General features: G+C 59.0%; 1 protein-coding gene across 5 annotated transcripts in view; it reads right to left on the bottom strand.

The window, feature by feature from the left end:
• The window catches only part of SRRT (serrate, RNA effector molecule), a 39,222-nt gene that overhangs the window by 6,275 nt on the left and 12,450 nt on the right, over positions 1-20,497 (bottom strand). For 3 of the 5 annotated variants that reach the window (XM_054052736.1, XM_054052739.1, XM_054052738.1), the window contains exons 8-16: positions 17,220-17,342; positions 16,443-16,554; positions 14,314-14,489; positions 14,142-14,203; positions 12,371-12,449; positions 10,711-10,935; positions 8,657-8,821; positions 6,296-6,449; positions 2,498-2,691 (exon numbers count right to left, since the gene is read on the bottom strand). In XM_054052736.1, coding sequence (XP_053908711.1) covers positions 2,498-2,691; positions 6,296-6,449; positions 8,657-8,821; positions 10,711-10,935; positions 12,371-12,449; positions 14,142-14,203; positions 14,314-14,489; positions 16,443-16,554; positions 17,220-17,342 — 1,290 coding nt within the window. The remainder of the gene's footprint in view (positions 1-2,497; positions 2,692-6,295; positions 6,450-8,656; positions 8,822-10,710; positions 10,936-12,370; positions 12,450-14,141; positions 14,204-14,313; positions 14,490-16,442; positions 16,555-17,219; positions 17,343-20,497) is intronic. The other 2 variants (XM_054052737.1, XM_054052740.1) reach the window with 1 other exon arrangement.

Raw genomic sequence — 20,497 nt, 5'->3', positions numbered from 1 at the left:
TGGCCCTCATGTCCTTGGTGACCACCTGGAGATGGTTCCTGGTGGCCCTCAATCTCCTCAACCTCTTCCTCACCCCCACCAGGAGGTCCTCCCGCTCCCCCTGGACCCCCTGGAGATGGTTCCTGGTGGCCCTCAACCTCCTCAACCTCCTCTTCATCCCCACCAGTAGGTCCTCTTGACCCCATGACCCCCAAAACTCGGTTCCTGGTGGCCTCCAACCTCCTCTTCATCCCCACCAGGAGCTTCTCTTGACTCCATGACCACGTGGAGATGGTTCCTGGTGGCCCTCAACCTCCTCAACCTCTTCCTCATCCCCACCACGAGGTCCTCTTGACTCCATGACCCCCTGGAGATGGTTCCTGGTGGCCCTCAACCTCCTCAACCTCTTCCTCACCCCCTCCCTGAGGTCCTCCCGCCCCCCTGGACCCTCTGGAGATGGTTCCTGGTGGCCCTCAACCTCCTCTTCATCCCCACCATGAGATCCTCCTGACCCCATGACCCCCAAAACTCGGTTCCTGGTGGCCCTCATGTCCTTGGTGACCACCTGGAGATGGTTACTGGTGGCCCTCAACCTCCTCAACCTCTTCCTCATCCCCACCACGAGGTCCTCTTGACCCCATGACCCCCAAAACTCGGTTCCTGGTGGCCCCAATGTCCCTCCCTGAGGTCCTCCCGCCCCAATGACCACCTGGAAATGGTTCCTGGTGGCCCTCAACCTCCTCTTCATCCCCACCAGGACCTTCTCCTGACTCCATGACCACGTGGAGATGGTTCCTGGTGGCCCTCAACCTCCTGAACCTCCTCTTCATCCCCACCACGAGGTCCTCTTGACCCCATGACCCCCAAAACTTGGTTCCTGGTGGCCCTCAACCTCCTCAACCTCTTCCTCACCCCCACCAGGAGGTCCTCCCGCCCCCCCTGGACCCCCTGGAGATGGTTCCTGGTGGCCCTCAACCTCCTCTACATCCCCACCATGAGATCCTCTTGACCCCATGACCCCCAAAACTCAGTTTCTGGTGGCCCTCATATCCCTGGTGACCACCTGGAGATGGTTCCTGGTGGCCCTCAACCTCCTCTTCATCCCCACCACGAGGTCCCCTTGACCCCATGACCCCCAAAACTCGGTTCCTGGTGGCCTCCAACCTCCTCTTCATCCCCACCAGGACCTTCTCTTGACTCCATGACCATCTGGAGATGGTTCCTGGTGGCCCTCAACCTCCTCTTCATCCCCACCATGAGGTCCTCTTGACCCCATGACCCCCAAAACTCAGTTCCTGGTGGCCCTCATGTCCCTGGTGACCACCTGGAGATGGTTCCTGGTGGCCCTCAACCTCCTCAACCTCCTCTTCATCCCCACCAGGAGGTCCTCTTGACCCCATGACCCCCAAAACTCAGTTCCTGGTGGCCCTCATGTCCCTCCCTGAGGTCCTCCTGCCCCGATGACCACCTGGAAATGGTTCCTGGTGGCCCTCAACCTCCTCAACCTCCTCTTCACCCCCACCAGGAGGTCCTCTTGACCCCATGACCCCCAAAACTCGGTTCCTGGTGGCCCTCAACCTCCTCAACCTCTTCCTCACCCCCTCCCTGAGGTCCTCCCGCCCCCCTGGACCCCCTGGAGATGGTTCCTGGTGGCCCTCAACCTCCTCAACCTCTTCCTCATCCCCACCAGGAGGTCCTCTTGACCCCATGACCCCCAAAACTCAGTTCCCGGTGGCCCAATGTCCCTCCCTGAGGTCCTCCCGCCCCCCTGGACCCCCTGGAGATGGTTCCTGGTGGCCCTCAACCTCCTCTTCATCCCCACCAGGAGCTTCTCCTGACTCCATAACCACCCGGAGATGGTTCCTGGTGGCCCTCAACCTCCTCAACCTCCTCTTCATCCCCACCACGAGGTCCTCTTGACCCCATGACCCCCAAAACTCGGTTCCTGGTGGCCTCCAACCTCCTCTTCATCCCCACCAGGAGCTTCTCCTGACTCCATGACCCCCAAAACTTGGTTCCTGGTGGCCCTCAACCTCCTCAACCTCTTCCTCATCCCCACCATGAGGTCCTCCTGACTCCATGACCCCCAAAACTCGGTTCCTGGTGGCCTCCAACTTCCTCTTCATCCCCACCAGGAGGTCCTCCCGCCCCCATGGACCCCCTGGAGATGGTTCCTGGTGGCCTCCAACCTCTTCCTCATCCCCACCACGAGGTCCTCTTGACTCCATAACCACCTGGAGATGGTTCCTGGTGGCCCTCAACCTCTTCCTCATCCCCACCAGGAGGTCCTCTTGACCCCATGACCCCCAAAACTCGGTTCCTGGTGGCCCTCATGTCCTTGGTGACCACCTGGAGATGGTTCCTGGTGGCCCTCAACCTCCTCAACCTCTTCCTCATCCCCACCACGAGGTCCTCCTGACCCCATGACCCCCAAAACTCAGTTCCCGGTGGCCCAATGTCCCTCCCGGAGGTCCTCCCGCCCCCCCGGACCCCCTGGAGATGGTTCCTGGTGGCCCACCTTGAACTTCTTGCCGCTGAGGGGACAGAGCCATTTGTCTTTGCCGAGTTCCTGCGTGTTGGCGGTGACGAACTTCTCCAGTTCCTGTTCGGGGTCTTTGCGGCCCAACCGCGTCGCCTCCTCCTCGGGGAGCGCTTCGCGACCCGCCAGGAGCGGCCCCAGGCGCTCCTCGAAGCTCTTCTGCCACTCCAGCACTGCCCCGGACGGAGGGGGAACGCTTTGAGAGGGGGAACGGGGGGCGGGGGGAAGGGTTTGGGGGACGGAAGGGGATTGGAAAGAGCTAATTTGGGGGGGGGAATGGGTTTGGGGGATGGAATGGGATTGGGGAGTGGCGGTTTTAGGGGGGAATGGGTTTGGAGGGGGAACTGGGAGGGTATTGGGGTGGGGGGAATGGTTTAGGGGACGGAACGGGATTGGAAAGAGCCAATTTGGGGGGGGAATGGGTTTCGGGGATGGAATGGGATTGGGGAGTGGTGGTTTTAGGGGGGAATGGGTTTGGGGGAGGAACTGGGAAGGTATTGAGATGGGGGGATGGGTTTAGGGGACGGAACGGGATTGGAAAGACCCAATTTTGGGGGGGGATGAGTTTGGGGGATGGAACGGGAGTGGGGAGTGGCGGTTTTGGGAGGGAATGGGTTTGGAGAGGGGAACTAAGAGGGTATTGGGGTGGGGGGAATGGTTTAGGGGACGGAACGGGATTGGGGAGTGGCGGTTTTGGGGGGGAATGGGTTTGGGGGATGGAACGGGATTGGGGAGTGGCGGTTTTGGGGGGGAATGGGTTTGGGGAGGGAACTAAGAGGGTATTGGGGTGGGGGGAATGGTTTGGGGGACGGAACGGGATTGGAAAGAGCCGATTTTGGGGGGGAGTGGGTTTGGGGGATGGAACGGGATTGGGGAGTGGCGCTTTTAGGGGGGAATGGGTTTGGAGGGGGGAACTGGGAGGGTATTGGGGTGGGGGGAATGGTTTGGGGGACGGAACAGGATTGGGGAGTGGCGATTTTGGGGGGGAATGGGTTTGGAGGGGGGAACTAAGAGGGTACTGGGGTGGGGGGAATGGTTTGGGGGACGGAACGGGATTAGGGAGTGGCGGTTTTGGGGGAGAATGGGTTTGGAGGGGGAACTAAGAGGGTATTGGGGTGGGGGGAATGGTTTAGGGGACGGAACGGGATTGGAAAGAGCCAATTTTGGGGGGGAATGGGTTTGGGGGACGTAACGGGATTGGGGAGTGGGGGTTTTGGGGGGGAACGGGTTTGGAGAGGGGAACTGGGAGGGTATTGGAGTGGGGGGAATGGTTTGGGGGACGGAACGGGATTGGAGAGTGGCGGTTTTAGGGGGGAACAGGTTTGGAGGGGGGACTGGGAGGGTATTGGGGTGGGGGGAATGGTTTGGGGGACGGAACGGGTTTGGGGGGGCGCCAGTTCTGGGGGGGACGGGTTGGGGGGGGGACCTGGGGGGTCACCGCCCCTCAAGTGTCGCTCAGCGCCCCCCAAGTGTGCCTCAGCGCCCCCCAAATGTGGGTCAGAGCCCCCCAAGTGTGCCTCAGCGCCCCCCAAGTGTGCCTCAGCGCCCCCCAACTGTGCCTCAGTGCCCCCAAATATGCCTCAGCGCCCCCCAATGTGCCTCAGCGCCCCCCAAATGTACCTCAGCGCCCCCCAATGTGCCTCAGCGCCCCCCAATGTGCCTCAGCACCCCAAATGTGCCTCAGAGCCCCCCAAGTGTACCTCAGCGCCCCCCAACTGTGCCTCAGAGCCCCCCAAGTGTACCTCAGCGCCCCCCAACTGTGCCTCAGCGCCCCCCAAGTGTGGGTCGGTGCCCCCCCAAGTGTGGGTCGGCGCCCCCCAAGTGTGGGTCAGAGCCCAAATGTGGGTCGGTGCCCCCCAAATGTGCCTCAGTGCCCCCCAACTGTGGGTCAGCGCCCCCAAATGTGCCTCAGTGCCCCCCAAATGTGGGTCAGCGCCCCCCAAGTGTGGGTCAGAGCCCCCAAATCTGGGTCGGTGTCCCCCAAGTGTGCCTCAGCGCCCCCCAAGTGTGCCTCAGTGCCCCCCAAATGTGGGTCAGAGCCCCCCAAGTGTGCCTCAGCGCCCCCAAATGTGCCTCAGCGCCCCCCAACTGTGCCTCAGCGCCCCCAACTGTGCCTCAGCGCCCCCCAAGTGTGCCTCAGCGCCCCCCAACTGTGCCTCAGTGCCCCCAAATGTGCCTCAGCGCCCCCCAAGTGTGGGTTGGCGCCCCCCAAGTGTAGCTCAGAGCCCCCCAAGTGTAGCTCAGAGCCCCCACATGTGGGTCAGAGCCCACAAATGTGGGTCGGTGCCCCCCAAGTGTGGCTCAGCGCCCCCCAAGTGTGGGTCAGAGCCCCCCAATGTTCCTCAGTGCCCCCCAAGTGTGCCTCAGTGCCCCCCAAGTGTGCCTCAACGCCCCCAACTGTGCCTCAGCGCCCCCCAAGTGTGGCTCAGAGCCCACAAATGTGCCTCAGCGCCCCCCAAGTGTGGGTCAGCGCCCCCCAAATGTGGGTCAGAGCCCACAAATGTGGGTTGGCGCCCCCCAAATGTGCCTCAGCGCCCCCCAAGTGTGCCTCAGCGCCCCCCAACTGTGCCTCAGTGCCCCCCAAATGTGGGTCAGAGCCCCCCAAGTGTACCTCAGTGCCCCCACATGTGCCTCAGTACCCCCCAACTGTGCCTCAGTGCCCCCAAATGTGCCTCAGCGCCCCCCAAGTGTAGCTCAGAGCCCCCACATGTGGGTCAGAGCCCACAAATGTGGGTCGGTGCCCCCCAAGTGTGGCTCAGCGCCCCCCAAGTGTGGGTCAGAGCCCCCCAATGTTCCTCAGTGCCCCCCAAGTGTGCCTCAGTGCCCCCCAAGTGTGCCTCAACGCCCCCAACTGTGCCTCAGCGCCCCCCAAGTGTGGCTCAGAGCCCCCCAAATGTGCCTCAGCGCCCCCCAAGTGTGGGTCAGAGCCCACAAATGTGGGTCAGAGCCCACAAATGTGGGTCGGCGCCCCCCAAGTGTGGGTCAGAGCCCACAAATGTGGCTCAGCACCCCCCAACTGTGCCTCAGTGCCCCCCAACTGTGCCTCAGCGCCCCCCAACTGTGCCTCAGCGCCCCCCAAGTGTGCCTCAGCGCCCCCAAAAGTACCTCAGCGCCCCCCAAGTGTGCCTCAGCGCCCCCCAAGTGTGCCTCAGCGCCCCCCAAATGTACCTCAGCGCCCCCCAATGTGCCTCAGCGCCCCCCAATGTACCTCAGCGCCCCCCAATGTGCCTCAGCGCCCCCCAAGTGTGGGTCAGAGCCCACAAATGTGGGTCGGCGCCCCCAACTGTGCCTCAGCGCCCCCCAACTGTGCCTCAGCGCCCCCCAAGTGTGCCTCAGTGCCCCCCAACTGTGCCTCAGCACCCCCCAACTGTGCCTCAGCGCCCCCACATGTGCCTCAGCGCCCCCCAACTGTGCCTCAGTGCCCCCAACTGTGCCTCAGCGCCCCCCAAATGTGCCTCAGCGCCCCCCAATGTGCCTCAGCGCCCCCCAAGTGTAGCTCAGAGCCGCCACATGTGGGTCAGCGCCCCCCAAGTGTGGGTCAGAGCCCACAAATGTGGGTCGGCGCCCCCCAAGTGTGGGTCGGCGCCCCCCAAGTGTGGGTCGGCGCCCCCCAAGTGTGGGTCGGCGCCCCCCAAGTGTGGGTCGGCGCCCCACAAATGTACCTCAGTGCCCCCCAAGTGTGCCTCAGTGCCCCCCAATGTGCCTCAGCGCCCCCCAAATGTGCCTCAGCGCCCCCCAAGTGTGGGTCGGCGCCCCCCAAGTGTGGGTGCGGCTCACCCTCGCCGTGGCTGACGCGGTTGGGGGGCAGAGGGCCCCTCACGTGGAGGATTCCGCAGCGATTCGGCATTTCGTCCTCGCTGGGATATTCGCAGGCGTTGTAGTAATCCACCGAGTGGACGATGCGGAGATAGAGGAGGAGACGGTCCAGGACCTGAGGGGACCACGTGGAGATGGGTTCCCACCAAGATGGGACCACGTGGAGATGGGTTCCCACCAGGAGGAGGTCCAAAGGGGACAGAATGGGGGTTTGGAGGACACGTGGAGATGGGTTCCCACCAGGAGAAGGTCCAACGGGGACAGAATGGGGGTTTGGAGGACACGTGAAGATGGGTTCCCACCAAGATGGGACCACGTGGAGATGGGTTCCCACCAGGAGAAGGTCCAATGGGGACAGAATGGGGGTTTGGAGGACACGTGGAGATGGGTTCCCACCAAGATGGGACCACGTGGTGATGGGTTCCCACCAGGAGAAGGTCCAAAGGGGACAGAATGAGGGTTTGGAGAACACGTGGAGATGGGTTCCCACCAGGAGAAGGTCCAAAGGGGACAGAATGAGGGTTTGGAGGACACGTGGAGATGGGTTCCCACCAGGAGAAGGTCCAAAGGGGACAGAATGGGGGTTTGGAGGACACGTGGAGATGGGTTCCCACCAGGAGAAGGTCCAGTGGGGACAGAATGGGGGTTTGGAGGACACGTGGAGATGGGTTCCCACCAAGATGGGACCACGTGGTGAAGGGTTCCCACCAGGAGAAGGTCCAAAGGGGACAGAATGGCGGTTTGGAGGACACGTGGAGATGGGTTCCCACCAGGAGAAGGTCCAAAGGGGACAGAATGGGGGTTTGGAGGACACGTGGAGATGGGTTCCCACCAGGAAGAGGTCCAAAGGGGACAGAATGGGGGTTTGGAGGACACGTGGCGATGGGTTCCCACCAGGAGAAGGTCCAAAGGGGACAGAATGAGGCTTTGGAGGACACGTGGAGATGGGTTCCCACCAAGAGAAGGTCCAATGGGGACAGAATGGGGGTTTGGAGGACACGTGGAGATGGGTTCCCACCAGGAGAAGGTCCAAAGGGGACAGAATGGGGGTTTGGAGGACACGTGGAGATGGGTTCCCACCAGGAGAAGGTCCAAAGGGGACAGAATGGGGGTTTGGAGGACACGTGGAGATGGGTTCCCACCAGGAGAAGGTCCAAAGGGGACAGAATGGGGGTTTGGAGGACACGTGGAGATGGGTTCCCACCAGGAGAAGGTCCAAAGGGGACAGAATGGGGGTTTGGAGGACACGTGGAGATGGGTTCCCACCAGGAGAAGGTCCAATGGGGACAGAATGGGGGTTTGGAGGACACGTGGAGATGGGTTCCCACCAAGATGGGACCACGTGGTGATGGGTTCCCACCAGGAGAAGGTCCAATGGGGACAGAATGGGGGTTTGGAGGACACGTGGAGATGGGTTCCCACCAGGAGAAGGTCCAAAGGGGACAGAATGGGGGTTTGGAGGACACGTGGTGATGGGTTCCCACCAGGAGAAGGTCCAAAGGGGACAGAATGGGGGTTTGGAGGACACGTGGTGATGGGTTCCCACCAGGAGAAGGTCCAAAGGGGACAGAATGGGGGTTTGGAGGACACGTGGAGATGGGTTCCCACCAGGAGAAGGTCCAATGGGGACAGAATGGGGGTTTGGAGGACACGTGGTGATGGGTTCCCACCAGGAGAAGGTCCAATGGGGACAGAACGGGGGTTTGGAGGACACGTGGAGATGGGTTCCCACCAAGATGGGACCACGTGGTGAAGGGTTCCCACCAGGAGAAGGTCCAAAGGGGACAGAATGAGGGTTTGGAAGACACGTGGTGATGGGTTCCCACCAGGAGAAGGTCCAAAGGGGACAGAATGGGGGTCTGGAGGACACGTGGAGATGGGTTCCCACCAGGAGAAGGTCCAAAGGGGACAGAATGAGGGTTTGGAGGACACGTGGAGATGGGTTCCCACCAGGAGAAGGTCCAAAGGGGACAGAATGGGGGTTTGGAGGACACGTGGAGATGGGTTCCCACCAGGAGGAGGTCCAATGGGGACAGAATGGGGGTTTGGAGGACACGTGGAGATGGGTTCCCACCAGGAGAAGGTCCAATGGGGACAGAATGGGGGTTTGGAGGACACGTGGAGATGGGTTCCCACCAGGAGAAGGTCCAAAGGGGACAGAATGAGGGTTTGGAGGACACGTGGAGATGGATTCCCACCAGGAGAAGGTCCAATGGGGACAGAATGGGGGTTTGGAGGACACGTGGTGATGGGTTCCCACCAGGAGGAGGTCCAATGGGGACAGAATGGGGGTTTGGAGGACACGTGGCGATGGGTTCCCACCTTGAGGAGCTTCTCGTCGCGCTCGACGGTGACCTCGGCCGGGTTGGTGGGACTCGGGCCCTCCTCGGGCTCAGTGCGACCCAACAACTCCTCTTCTTCAGCGTTGACCTCTTCGATGAGGTACTCGGTGATGGGTTTCAACACCGGGTTCTGCCACGGAGCTTCCTGAGAGCCGGAATGCGCCGGAATGTGCCGGAAACACGCCAAGGACACGCCAAGGACACGCCAAGGACACGCCAAGGACACGCCGAGAGGAGATGGAGACCACCGGAGATGAGAAGATGGACGTGAGGAGCACAAAGGACAATGAGGAGAAGGTGGAGACCACGAGGAGGAGGTGGAGAGAAGGAGATGGAGATGAGGACCATGGGAACTGTGGGGGGAACCCCCCAGGAACCCCCCGAGAACCTCAAGGAGAAGGTGAGGAACCCCAAAGAACCCCTCAAGAACCCCAAGAAGAAGGTGGAGAACCCCAAAGAACCCCCCAAGAAACTCAAGGAGAAGGTGAGGAACCCCAAGAACCCCCCGAGAACCCCAAGAAGAAGGTTGGGAACCCCCAAACCCCCCCCTGGAACCCCCCTGGAACCCCCCAAGAACATCAAGGAGAAGGTGGGGAACCCCAAGAACCCCTCAAGAACCCCAAAAAGAAGGTTGGGAGCCCCAAAACCCCCCTCCGAACCCCCCAAGAACCCCAAGAAGAAGGTTGGGAACCCCCAAAGCCCCCTGGAACCCCCCAAGAACCTCAAGAAGAAGATGGGGAACCCCAAGAACCCCCCAAGAAACTCAAGGAGAAGGTGAGGAACCCCAAGAACCCCCCAAGAACCTCAAGAAGAAGGTGGGGAACCCCAAGAACCCCCCAAGAACCTCAAGGAGAAGATGAGGAACCCCAAAGAGCCCCCCAAAAAGGAACATTGGGAGCCCCAAAACCCCCCCTGGAACCCCTCAAGAACCCCAAGAAGAAGGTTGGGAGCCCCAAAACCCCCTTGGAACCCCCCAAGAACCTCAAGGAGAAGGTTGGGAGCCTCAAACCCCCCCCGGAACCCCCCTGGAACCCCCCAAGAACCTCAAGGAGAAGGTGAGGAACCCCAAGATCCCCCCAAGAAGAAGGTTGGGAGCCCCAAAACTCCCCCCGGAACCCCCCAAGAACCCCAAGAAGAAGGTTGGGAACCCCCAAACCCCCCTCGGAACCCCCCAAGAACCCCAAGAAGAAGGTGGGGAACCCCAAGAACCCCTCAAGAACCCTAAGGAGAAGGTGAGGAACCCCAAGAACCCCCCAAGAACCCCAAAAAGAAGGTGAGGAACCCCAAGAACCTCAAGGAGAAGGTGAGGAACCCCAAAGAGCCCCTCAAGAACCCCAAGAAGAAGGTTGGGAGCCTCAAACCCCACCCAGAACCCCCCTGGAACCCCCCAAGAACCTCAAAGAGAAGATGGGGAACCCCAAGAGCCCCCCAAGAACCTCAAGGAGAAGGTGAGGAACCCCAAGAACCCCCCAAGAACCTCAAGGAGAAGGTGGGGAACCCCAAAGAGCCCCTCAGGAACCCCAAGAAGAAGGTCGGGAGCCCCAAAACCCCCCTGGAACCCCCCAAGAACCCCAAAAAGAAAGTTGGGAGCCCCAAAACCCCCCTTGGAACCCCCCAAGAACCTCAAGGAGAAGGTGGGGAACCCCAAGAACCCCTCAAGAACCCCAAAAAGGGAGGTTGGGAACCCCAAAACCCCCCTCGGAACCCCTCAAGAACCCCAAGAAGAATGTTGGGAACCCCAAGAATGCTGGAGGAACCCCCCAAGAACCTCAAGGAGAAGGTGAGGAACCCCAAGAGCCCCCCAAGAAGAAGGTTGGGAGCCCCAAAACCCCCCTGGAACCTCAAGGAGAAGGTGAGGAACCCCAAGAACCCCTCAAGAACCCCAAGGAGAAGATGGGGAACCCCAAGATCCCCCTCAAGAACCCCAAAAAGAAGGTTGGGAACCCCCAAACCCCCCTCGGAACCCCCTCAAGAACCCCAAAAAGAAGGTTGGGAACCCCCAAACCCCCCCTTGAAGAAGTGGGGGTCCCTCACCGCGGTGGCGCCGGGGTTGTCGGGGGTTGCGTCGGCGCCGGGGGGTCGTTCGGGGGGTTCGGGGGGTCCCCAAAGTCGAGCGCGGGCGTCGAGGGTGTGGACGAGGCGCGCCGCCAGTTTGATGTCATTGCGGACGAGCGGACGGTGTTGCGTCAATCCCGAAACGTTCCGGACGCGTCGCGTCAGATCCCGATTGACGCCGGGACTGAGCTCACAGTCGCGGAGCTGAGAGAGGGGGGGGGAAAAAGGGGGGGACATGGGGGTCACCCCAAAAATAGGGACACCCCGAAAGGCATAAAGGGCAGCGGGGAAGGGCTTAAAGGGGATTGGAAGGCGTTAAATTGCAACTGGAGGGGTTCTGAAAGGGGGTCTGAACCCCAAAATCCAATGGGGGATCCCCCAAAACCCAAGTGGAGAAGTGCTCGAGGGGGGTGTGAACCCCAAAATCCAACTGGGGATCTTCTCAAGGGGACCCCAAAACCCAACTGGGGACCTTCTGGAGGGAACCCCAAAACCCATAAAGGCCATCGGGGAATGACTCGAAGGGGATTTGAACCCCAAAATCCAACAGGAGGAGTTCTCAAAGGGGGATGTGAACCCCAAAATCCAACTGGGGACCTTCTCAAGGGGACCCCAAAACCCAACTGGGGACCTTCTGGAGGGGATGTGAACCCCAAAACCCAACTGGAGAACTCCTCAAGGGGACCCCAAAACCCATAAAGGCCATCGGGGAATGACTTAAAGGGGATTGGAAGGCGTTAAATTGCAACTGGAGGGGTTCTGAAAGGGGGTGAACCCCAAAATCCAATGGGGGACCTTCTGGAGGGGACCCCAAAACCCAACTGGGGATCTTCTCAAGGGGACCCCAAAACCCAACTGGGGACCTTCTGGAGGAGATGTGAACCCCAAAACCCAACTGGAGAACTCCTCGAGGGAATGTGAACCCCAAAACCCAACTGGAGAAGTCTTTGAGGGGGATCTGAACCCCAAAATCCAACTGGAGACCTTCTCAAGGGGACCCCAAAACCCATAAAGGCCATCGGGAGGAGTCCTCAAGGGGGATGTGAACCCCAAAACCCAACGGGGGACCTTCTGGAGGGGATGTGAACCCCAAAACCCAACTGGGGACCTTCTGGAGGAGATCTGAAACCCCAAATCTCAACCGTAGAAGTCCTCAAAAGGGATCTGAACCCCAAAATCCAACTGGAGACCTTCTCAAGGGGACCCCAAAACCCATAAAGACCATCGGGGAATGACTTAAGGGGGATTTGAAGTCCTAAAATCCAACTGGAGGAGTCCTTGAGGGGGATGTGAACCCCAAAACCCAACTGGGGACCTTCTGGAGGGAATGTGAACCCCAAAACCCAACTGGGAAACACCTCGAGAGGACTTGAACCCCCAAAATCCCACCTGTATACCCCCCCCGCACCCCCAAAAATTGAACCCGAACCCCCTAAAACTCAGCCCTGAACCCCCAAAATTGAACGCTGGAACTCTCAAATCCAACCGAGACCCCCAAAAATGTGCTGAAAATCCCACCGGAAATCTCTCCCCCAAAATGTGACCCCCAAAATGTGACCCAAGAAAGCTCTCCGTACCCCAATTGGACCCTGAGAACCCCAAATTGTTCCCCCGAACCCCCAAATTGTCCCCCCCTCACGCGGATGTTCTGGAGGCTCCAACAGATCTCTTTGATGTTGACGCTGCGGTCGAACGTCACCCAACCGCGACGGAAGAACCTGGGGGGACACAGTCAGCACCCCAAAACCCACCCGGGGACCCCAAAACCCACCCGGCGACCCCAAAACCCATCCGGGGACCCCAAAACCCCCATATCCACCTCAAAATCCACCTGAAGGACCCCAAAACCTCTCAAAATCACCCCGAAACGCACCCAGGGACCCCAAAACGCCCCCATATCCACCTCAAAATCCACCTAAAGAACCCCAAAACCACTCAAAATCACCCCAAAACCCACCCGGGGACCCCAAAACCCACCCGGGGACCCCAAAAACCCCCATATCCACCTCAAAATCCACCTAAAGAACCCCAAAACCTCTCAAAATCACCCCAAAACACACCCGGGGACCCCGAAACACCCCCATATCCACCTCAAAATCCACCTGGAGGACCCCAAAAGCCCTCAAAGTCACCCCAAAACCCACCCGGGGACCCCAAAATACCCCGATATCCACCTCAAAATCCACCTGAAGGACCCCAAAAGCCCTTAAAACCACCCCAAAACGCACCCATAGACCCCAAAATGCCCCAAAATCACCCCAAATCCCATCTGGGGTCCCCAAAAGCCCTCAAAACCACCCCAAAACCCACCCATGGACCCCAAAAAGCCCCAAAGTCACCCCAAAGCCCACCTGAAGTACCCCAAAAGGCCTCAAAACTACCTTAAAACCCACCCATGGACCCCAAAACACCCCAAAGTCACCCCAAAACCCACCTGAAGGACCCCAAAAGCCCTTAAAACCACCCCAGAACGCACTCATGGACCCCAAAAAGCCCCAAAGTCACCCCAAAACCAACCCGGGGACCCCAAAATGCCCCAATATCCACCTCAAAATCCACCTGAAGGACCCCAAAAGCCCTTAAAACCACCCCAGAACCCACCCGTGGACCCCAAAACACCCCAAAGTCACCCCAATTCCCACTATAGGGTCCCCAATTCCCGCTTGGGGGTCCCCAAATCCCCCCCAAGATCCCCAATTCCAACTTAGGGATCCCCAAATCCCTCCTGGTGTCCCCAATTCCCACTATAGGGTCCCCAATTCCCACTTGCGGGTCCCCAACTCCTTCCCGGGGTCCCCCAATTCCCACTTGGGGGTCCCCAAATCCCTCCTGGTGTCCCCAAACCCCTTTGGGGGTCCCCAATTCCCACTTCGGGGTCCCCAATTCCCACTATAGGGTCCCCAACTCCTTCCTGGGGTCCCCAACTCCTTCCTGGTGTCCCCAAATCCCACTCGGGGGTCCCCAAATCCCACTCGGGGGTCCCCAATTCCCACTTGGGGGTCCCCAACTCCTTCCTGGTGTCCCCAATTCCCACTATAGGGTCCCCAATTCCTTCCTGGGGTCCCCAACTCCTTCCTGGTGTCCCCAAATCCCACTCGGGGGGCCCCAAATCCCTTCAGGGGTCCCCAATTCCCACTTGGGGGTCCCCAACTCCTTCTTGGAGTCCCCAGTTCCCACTTGGGGGTCCCCAACTCCTTTCTGGGGTCCCCAATTCCCACTATAGGATCCCCAAATCCCACTTGGGGGTCCCCAACTCCTTTCTGGGGTTCCCAGTTCCCACTTGGGGGTCCCCAACTCCTTTCTGGGGTCCCCAATTCCCACTATAGGGTCCTAAATTCCCACTTGGGAGTCCCCAATTCCCACTTGGGGGTCCCCAAATCCCTCTGTTTTTTTGGGGTGCAGGCACTCACCTCCTCTCCGGCTGAGGATCCGACAGAGCCACTCGCATGAACCCCGGGTAGCGCTTACAGAGCTGAAAGAGCAGAAAAAAAGGGGGTGAAGGCGGATTTTGGGGGCGCAGAGGTGAGTTGGGGTGCAAGAAGGGGATTAGGGGGAGCGCAGGGATTTGGGGGTCCCCCTCACCGCCACGATCTCGGCCTGAGAGATATTGGGGGCGATGTTGCGCATGAACAGCGAACAGGTCTTGTGGAGGGGTCGAGGTTTGGGGTCCCCCCCGGTCCCCCCTTCTTTTTCCTTCGCTTTCGCCATCGCCGTTCCCCCCTCGTCCTCACGGAGTTTCTCCTCCTTCTCTTTTTCCTCTGAAAACACACAAAAAAAGGGGGGTCAAAACCAAACTGGGGGCACCCCCAAACTCCCCTGGGCACCCCAAAACCCTCCTGATACCCCCCAAACTCTGATACCCCCAAAACCCTCCTGATACCCCGAAAACCCCCCTGACCGCCCCCCAAAACCCCTTAGGGGAGAGCTCGGGGTCGCACGGCCTCCAACGCCCCCATAGACACCCCCAAAATCTCTTTTGCCCCCCCCTCAAAGGACCCCAAAATCTGTTTTGCCCCTCCTGCCCCCCCCAAGGGACCCCAAAGTTCCCCCCCAGGAACCCCAAAATGCTCCCACCCCTCCCTGTCCCCCATAAAGAGCTTTAAGGGCCCATTTAACCTTCCAAGAACCCCCCCCAGGGCCCCCCCAAAACCCCATTTGCTCCTCCAGGACCCCCCAAAACCCTGTTTGCTCCTCTATGACTCCCCCAGGGACCCCCAAAACTCCATTTTCCCTTAAAGTACCCCCCCCAGGGACCCCCAAAACCCCATCTGCCCCTCCACAACCCCCAAAAAATCCCGTTTTCCCCTCCACGACCCCCCAAAAAAACCCATTTGCTCCTCCAAGATCCCCCCAAAAAACATCATTTCCTCTTCCAAGACCCCCCAAAAACCCCATTTGCTCTTCCAAGACCCCCAAAAACCCCATTTTCTCCCTCCAAACCCCATTCTCCCTTTCAATAACCCCCCCAGACCCCCCTAAAACACCATTTGCTCCTCCAGGACCCACCCAGGGACCCCCAAAACCCCCTTTTCCCTTTCAGTACTTCTTCCAGGGACCCCCCAAAACTCCCTTTTCCCTTTCAGCCCTCCCCAAGACCCCCCAAAACCCCCTTTTCCCTTCCAATTCCCCCCAGGGCCCCCCCCAAAACCCTCTATTTCCCTTCCAGTGCCCTCTAAGACCCCCCCAAAACTCCCTTTTACCTTCCAGTCCCTCCCCTAAGACACCCCAAAACCCTCTTTTCCCTTCCAGTGCCTCCTAAGACCCCCCAAAACCCCCTTTTCCCTTCCAGCCTCTCCCCTAAGACCCCCCAAAACCCCCTTTTCCCTTCCAATTCCCCCCAGGGCCCCCCAAAACCCACTTTTCCCTTCCAGTGCCCTCTAATACCCCCCTAAAACTCCCTTTTTTCTTCCAGCCCCTCCCCTAATACCCCCTAAAACCCCCTTTTCCCTTCCAGTGACCCCTAAGACCCCCCAAAACCCCCTTTTCCCTTCCAGTGCCCCCTAAGACCCCCCAAAACCCCCTTTTCCCTTCCAGCCTCTCCCCAAGATCCCCCCAAAACCCCCTTTTCCTCTCCAGCCCCTTCAAGACCCCCCGAAAACCCCCTTTTCCCCTCCAGCCCCTTCAAGACCCCCCCCAAAACCCCCTTTGCCCCTCCACGCCCCCCCCAAAAACCCCCTTTTCCCTTCCAGCCTCTCCCCAAGATCCCCCCAAAACCCCCTTTTCCTCTCCAGCCCCTTCAAGACCCCCCGAAAACCCCCTTTTCCCCTCCAGGCCCCCCCCAAAAAACCCCTTTTCCCTTCGAGCCCCCCCAAGATCCCCCCAAAACCCCTTTTTCCTCTCCAGGCCCCCCCAGGGCCCCCCAAAACCCACTTTTCCCTTCCAGTGCCCCCTAAGACCCCTCCAAAACCCCCTTTTCCCTTCGAGCCCCCCCAACACCCCTCCAAAACCCCCTTTTCCCTTCGAGCCCCCCCAACACCCCTCCAAAACCCCCTTTTCCCTTCGAGCCCCCCCAACACCCCTCCAAAACCCCCTTTTCCCCCTCCAGGCCCCCCCCCCCAAAACCCCCTTTTCCCTTTCAGACCCCGCTAAGAACCCCCAATACGCCCTTTTCCCCTTCAGACCCTGCCGGGGTCCCCCCAAAACCCCCTTTAGCCCTCCAGAACCCCCCTCAGGGCCCCCCCAAACCCCCTTTTTGCCGCCGTTGCCGGCACCTTCCTTGTCGTCGCGCCGCCCGCGCTCGGCTTCGCTCTCGGAGTCGGAGCCGCTGCCTTCGTCGTCGCTGTCGTCCCCACTGCGAGGGCGCTGCCGCTTCGAGCCCGCCTGCTGGGGGGCGGGGCCTCAGCGGGGGGGCGGGGCCTCGCGGGGGCGGGGCCTGGGGAGAGGAGAGGGCGGGGCCGGGGGCAAGGGCGCATGGAAACAGCATGGTCTGGGGGGGGGCGTGGCCTGGAGAAGGATGGGGCGTGGCTTCAGGGAAATCGCATAACTTGAGGGGCATGACCAGGGAACAAGAGGCGTGGTCTGGTGGAAGGTGAGCGTGGTCTGGGGTGACAAGGGGTGTGGCCTGGGTGAATGATGGGGGTGGCCTGTAGAAAGAGGGGGTGTGGCCTAGAAAAAGGAGGAGAGTGGCCTGTGGGGGCGTGGCCAGGGAACAAGAGGCGTGGTCTTGGCGATGATGGGCGTGAACTCAGGGAAAGAACATGGTTTGTGAGGGGGCGTGGCCTGGGAACAAGGGGCGTGGCCTAGGGAAGGCAGACATTACCTGTGGGGCAATAAGGGGTGTGGCCTATGGATGATGGGCGTGGCCTCAGGAAAGCATGCTGGGGGGGGCATGGCCAAAGAACAGTGGGCGTGGCTTGTGGCGATGAAGGGCATGGCCTGGGGAAGACCATGGCCTGAAGGGGCGTGGCCTCAGGGAAAGAACTACCCTATAGGAGGGGGCGTGGTCTGGAGAGGGGCGTGGCCTGGGAGGAAGGGGGCGTGGTTGGCACCTTCTTGGCCTCTTTCTCTTCGTCGTCCTCCTCTTTGCGTCCTTTGTCCTTCTCCTCCTTCTCCTCTTCCTCTTCTTCCGGTCCTTTCCGCGTCTTCTCCTCACCCGGAGCCTCTCCTTCACCCTGCGGAGACACCCCCTCAGCCAAAGGCACCCCAAAAACGAGACCCCACGGGCCAAAGGGACCCCAAAAGGGACCTCATGGGCCTCAAAATGGACCCCGTGGATCAAAAGAGACCCCAAAAGGGACCTCATGGGCCTCAAAATGGACCCCATGGACCAAAAGAGACCCCAAAAGGGACCCCATGGGCCACAAAATGGAGCCCATGGACCAAAAGGGACCCCAAAAAGGACCTCATGGGCCTCAAAATGGACCCCGTGGATCAAAAGAGACCCCAAAAGGGACCTCATGGGCCTCAAAATGGACCCCACAGACCAAAAGAGACCCCAAAAGGGACCTCATGGGTCTCAAAATGGACCCCACAGACCAAAAGAGACCCCATAGACCTCAAAATGGACTCCATGGACCAAAAGAGACCCCAAAAGGAACCCCATGAGCCTCAAAATGGACCCCACGGACCAAAAGAGACCCCAAAAGGAACCCCATGAGCCTCAAAATGGACCCCATGGACCAAAAGAGACCCCAAGAAAAACCCCAAGAACCCCAAAAGGGACCCCAAGAAAGATCATGGGGACCAAAGACACCCCAAAAGAGACCCTATGGACCAAAAGAGACCCCAAAAGGGACCCCATGAGCCTCAAAATGGACTCCATGGACCAAAAAGGACCCCAAGAGGAACCCCAATAAAGCTCATGGGGACCAAAGACACCCCAAAAGGGACCCCATAGGCCTCAAAATGGACCCCATGGACCAAAAGGGACCCCAAAGGGGACCTCATGGGCCTCAAAATGGACCCCGTGGATCAAAAGAGACCCCAAAAGGGACCTCATGGGCCTCAAAATGGACCCCATGGACCATAAGAGACCCCAAAAGAGACCCCAAAAGGGACCTCATGGGCCTCAAAATGGACCCCATGGACCAAAAGAGACCCCAAAAGGGACCTCATGGGCCTCAAAATGGACCCCACAGACCAAAAGAGACCCCATAGACCTCAAAATGGACCCCATGGACCAAAAGAGACCCCAAAAGGGACCTCATGAACCTCAAAATGGACCCCATGGATCAAAAGAGACCCCAAAAGGAACCCCATGAGCCTCAAAATGGACTCCATGGACCAAAAGAGACCCCAAAAGGGACCTCATGGGCCTCAAAATGGATCCCATAGACCAAAAGAGACCCCAAAAGGGACCCCATAGAGCTCAAAATGGACCCCATGGACCAAAAGGGATCCCAAAAGGGACCCCATGAGCCTCAAAATGGACTCCATGGACCAAAAGAGACGCCAAGAATCCCAAGAGGGACCCCAAAAAAGATCATGGGGACCAAAGACACCCCAAAAGGGACCTCATAGGCCTCAAAATGGACCCCATGGACCAAAAGAGACCCCAAAAGGGACCTCATGGGCCTCAAAATGGACCCCACAGACCAAAAGAGACCCCATAGACCTCAAAATGGACCCCATGGACCAAAAGAGACCCCAAAAGGGACCTCATGAACCTCAAAATGGACCCCATGGATCAAAAGAGACCCCAAAAGGAACCCCATGAGCCTCAAAATGGACTCCATGGACCAAAAGAGACCCCAAAAGGGACCTCATGGGCCTCAAAATGGATCCCATAGACCAAAAGAGACCCCAAAAGGGACCCCATAGAGCTCAAAATGGACCCCATGGACCAAAAGGGATCCCAAAAGGGACCCCATGAGCCTCAAAATGGACTCCATGGACCAAAAGAGACGCCAAGAATCCCAAGAGGGACCCCAAAAAAGATCATGGGGACCAAAGACACTCCAAAAGGGACCTCATAGGCCTCAAAATGGACCCCATGGACCAAAAGGGACCCCAAAAGGGACCCCATGGACCAAAAGGGACCCCAAAAGGGACCTCAAAATGGACCCCATAGACCAAAACAAAGCCCAAGAACCCCAAGAAAGATCCCAAGAACCCCAAAAGGGACCCCAAGAAAGATCATGGGGACCAAAGACACCCCAAAAGAGACCCTATGGACCAAAAGAGACCCCAAAAAGGACGTCATGAGCCTCAAAATGGACTCCATGGACCAAAAGGGACCCCAAGAACCGCAAGAGAGACCCCAATAAAGCTCATGGGGACCAAAGACACCCCAAAAGGGACCCCATAGGCCTCAAAATGGACCCCATGGACCAAAAGAGACCCCAAAAGGGACCCCAAAAGGGACCCCATGGACCAAAAGGGACCCCATGACCCTCAAAATGGACCCCATGGACCAAAAGAGACCCCAAGAACCCCAAGAAAGAGCCCAAGAACCCCAAAAGGGACCCCAAGAAAGATCATGGGGACCAAAGACACCCCAAAAGAGACCCTATGGACCAAAAGAGACCCCAAAAGGGACTCCATGAGCCTCAAAATGGACTCCATGGACCAAAAGGGACCCCAAAAAGGACGTCATGAGCCTCAAAATGGACTCCATGGACCAAAAAGGACCCCAAGAACCCCAAGAAGGACCCCAATAATGTTCATGGGGACCAAAGAGACCCCAAAAGGGACCCCATAGGCCTCAAAATGGACCCCATGGACCAAAAGAGACCCCAAAAGGGACCCCAAAAAGGACCTCAAAAGGGACCCCATTGACCAAAAGGGACCCCATGAGCCTCAAAATGGACCCCATGGACCAAAAGGAACCCCAAGAACCCCAAGAGAGACCCCAAGTACCCCAAAAGGGACCCCAAGAAAGATCATGGGGACCAAAGACACCCCAAAAGAGACCCTATGGACCAAAAGAGACCCCAAAAGGGACTCCATGAGCCTCAAAATGGACTCCATGGACCAAAAGGGACCCCAAAAAGGACGTCATGAGCCTCAAAATGGACTCCATGGACCAAAAAGGACCCCAAGAACCCCAAGAAGGACCCCAATAATGTTCATGGGGACCAAAGAGACCCCAAAAGGGACCCCATAGGCCTCAAAATGGACCCCATGGACCAAAAGAGACCCCAAAAGGGACCCCAAAAAGGACCTCAAAAGGGACCCCATTGACCAAAAGGGACCCCATGAGCCTCAAAATGGACCCCATGGACCAAAAGGAACCCCAAGAACCCCAAGAGAGACCCCAAGTACCCCAAAAGGGACCCCAAGAAAGATCATGGGGACCAAAGACACCCCAAAAGAGACCCTATGGACC

The sequence above is a fragment of the Cuculus canorus genome, chromosome 36 (genome assembly GCF_017976375.1).
Source record: "Cuculus canorus isolate bCucCan1 chromosome 36, bCucCan1.pri, whole genome shotgun sequence".
NCBI lineage: Eukaryota > Metazoa > Chordata > Aves > Cuculiformes > Cuculidae > Cuculus > Cuculus canorus.
Note: the sequence above shows the minus strand (reverse complement) of the source record. Positions and strands in the feature narration are given on the sequence as shown.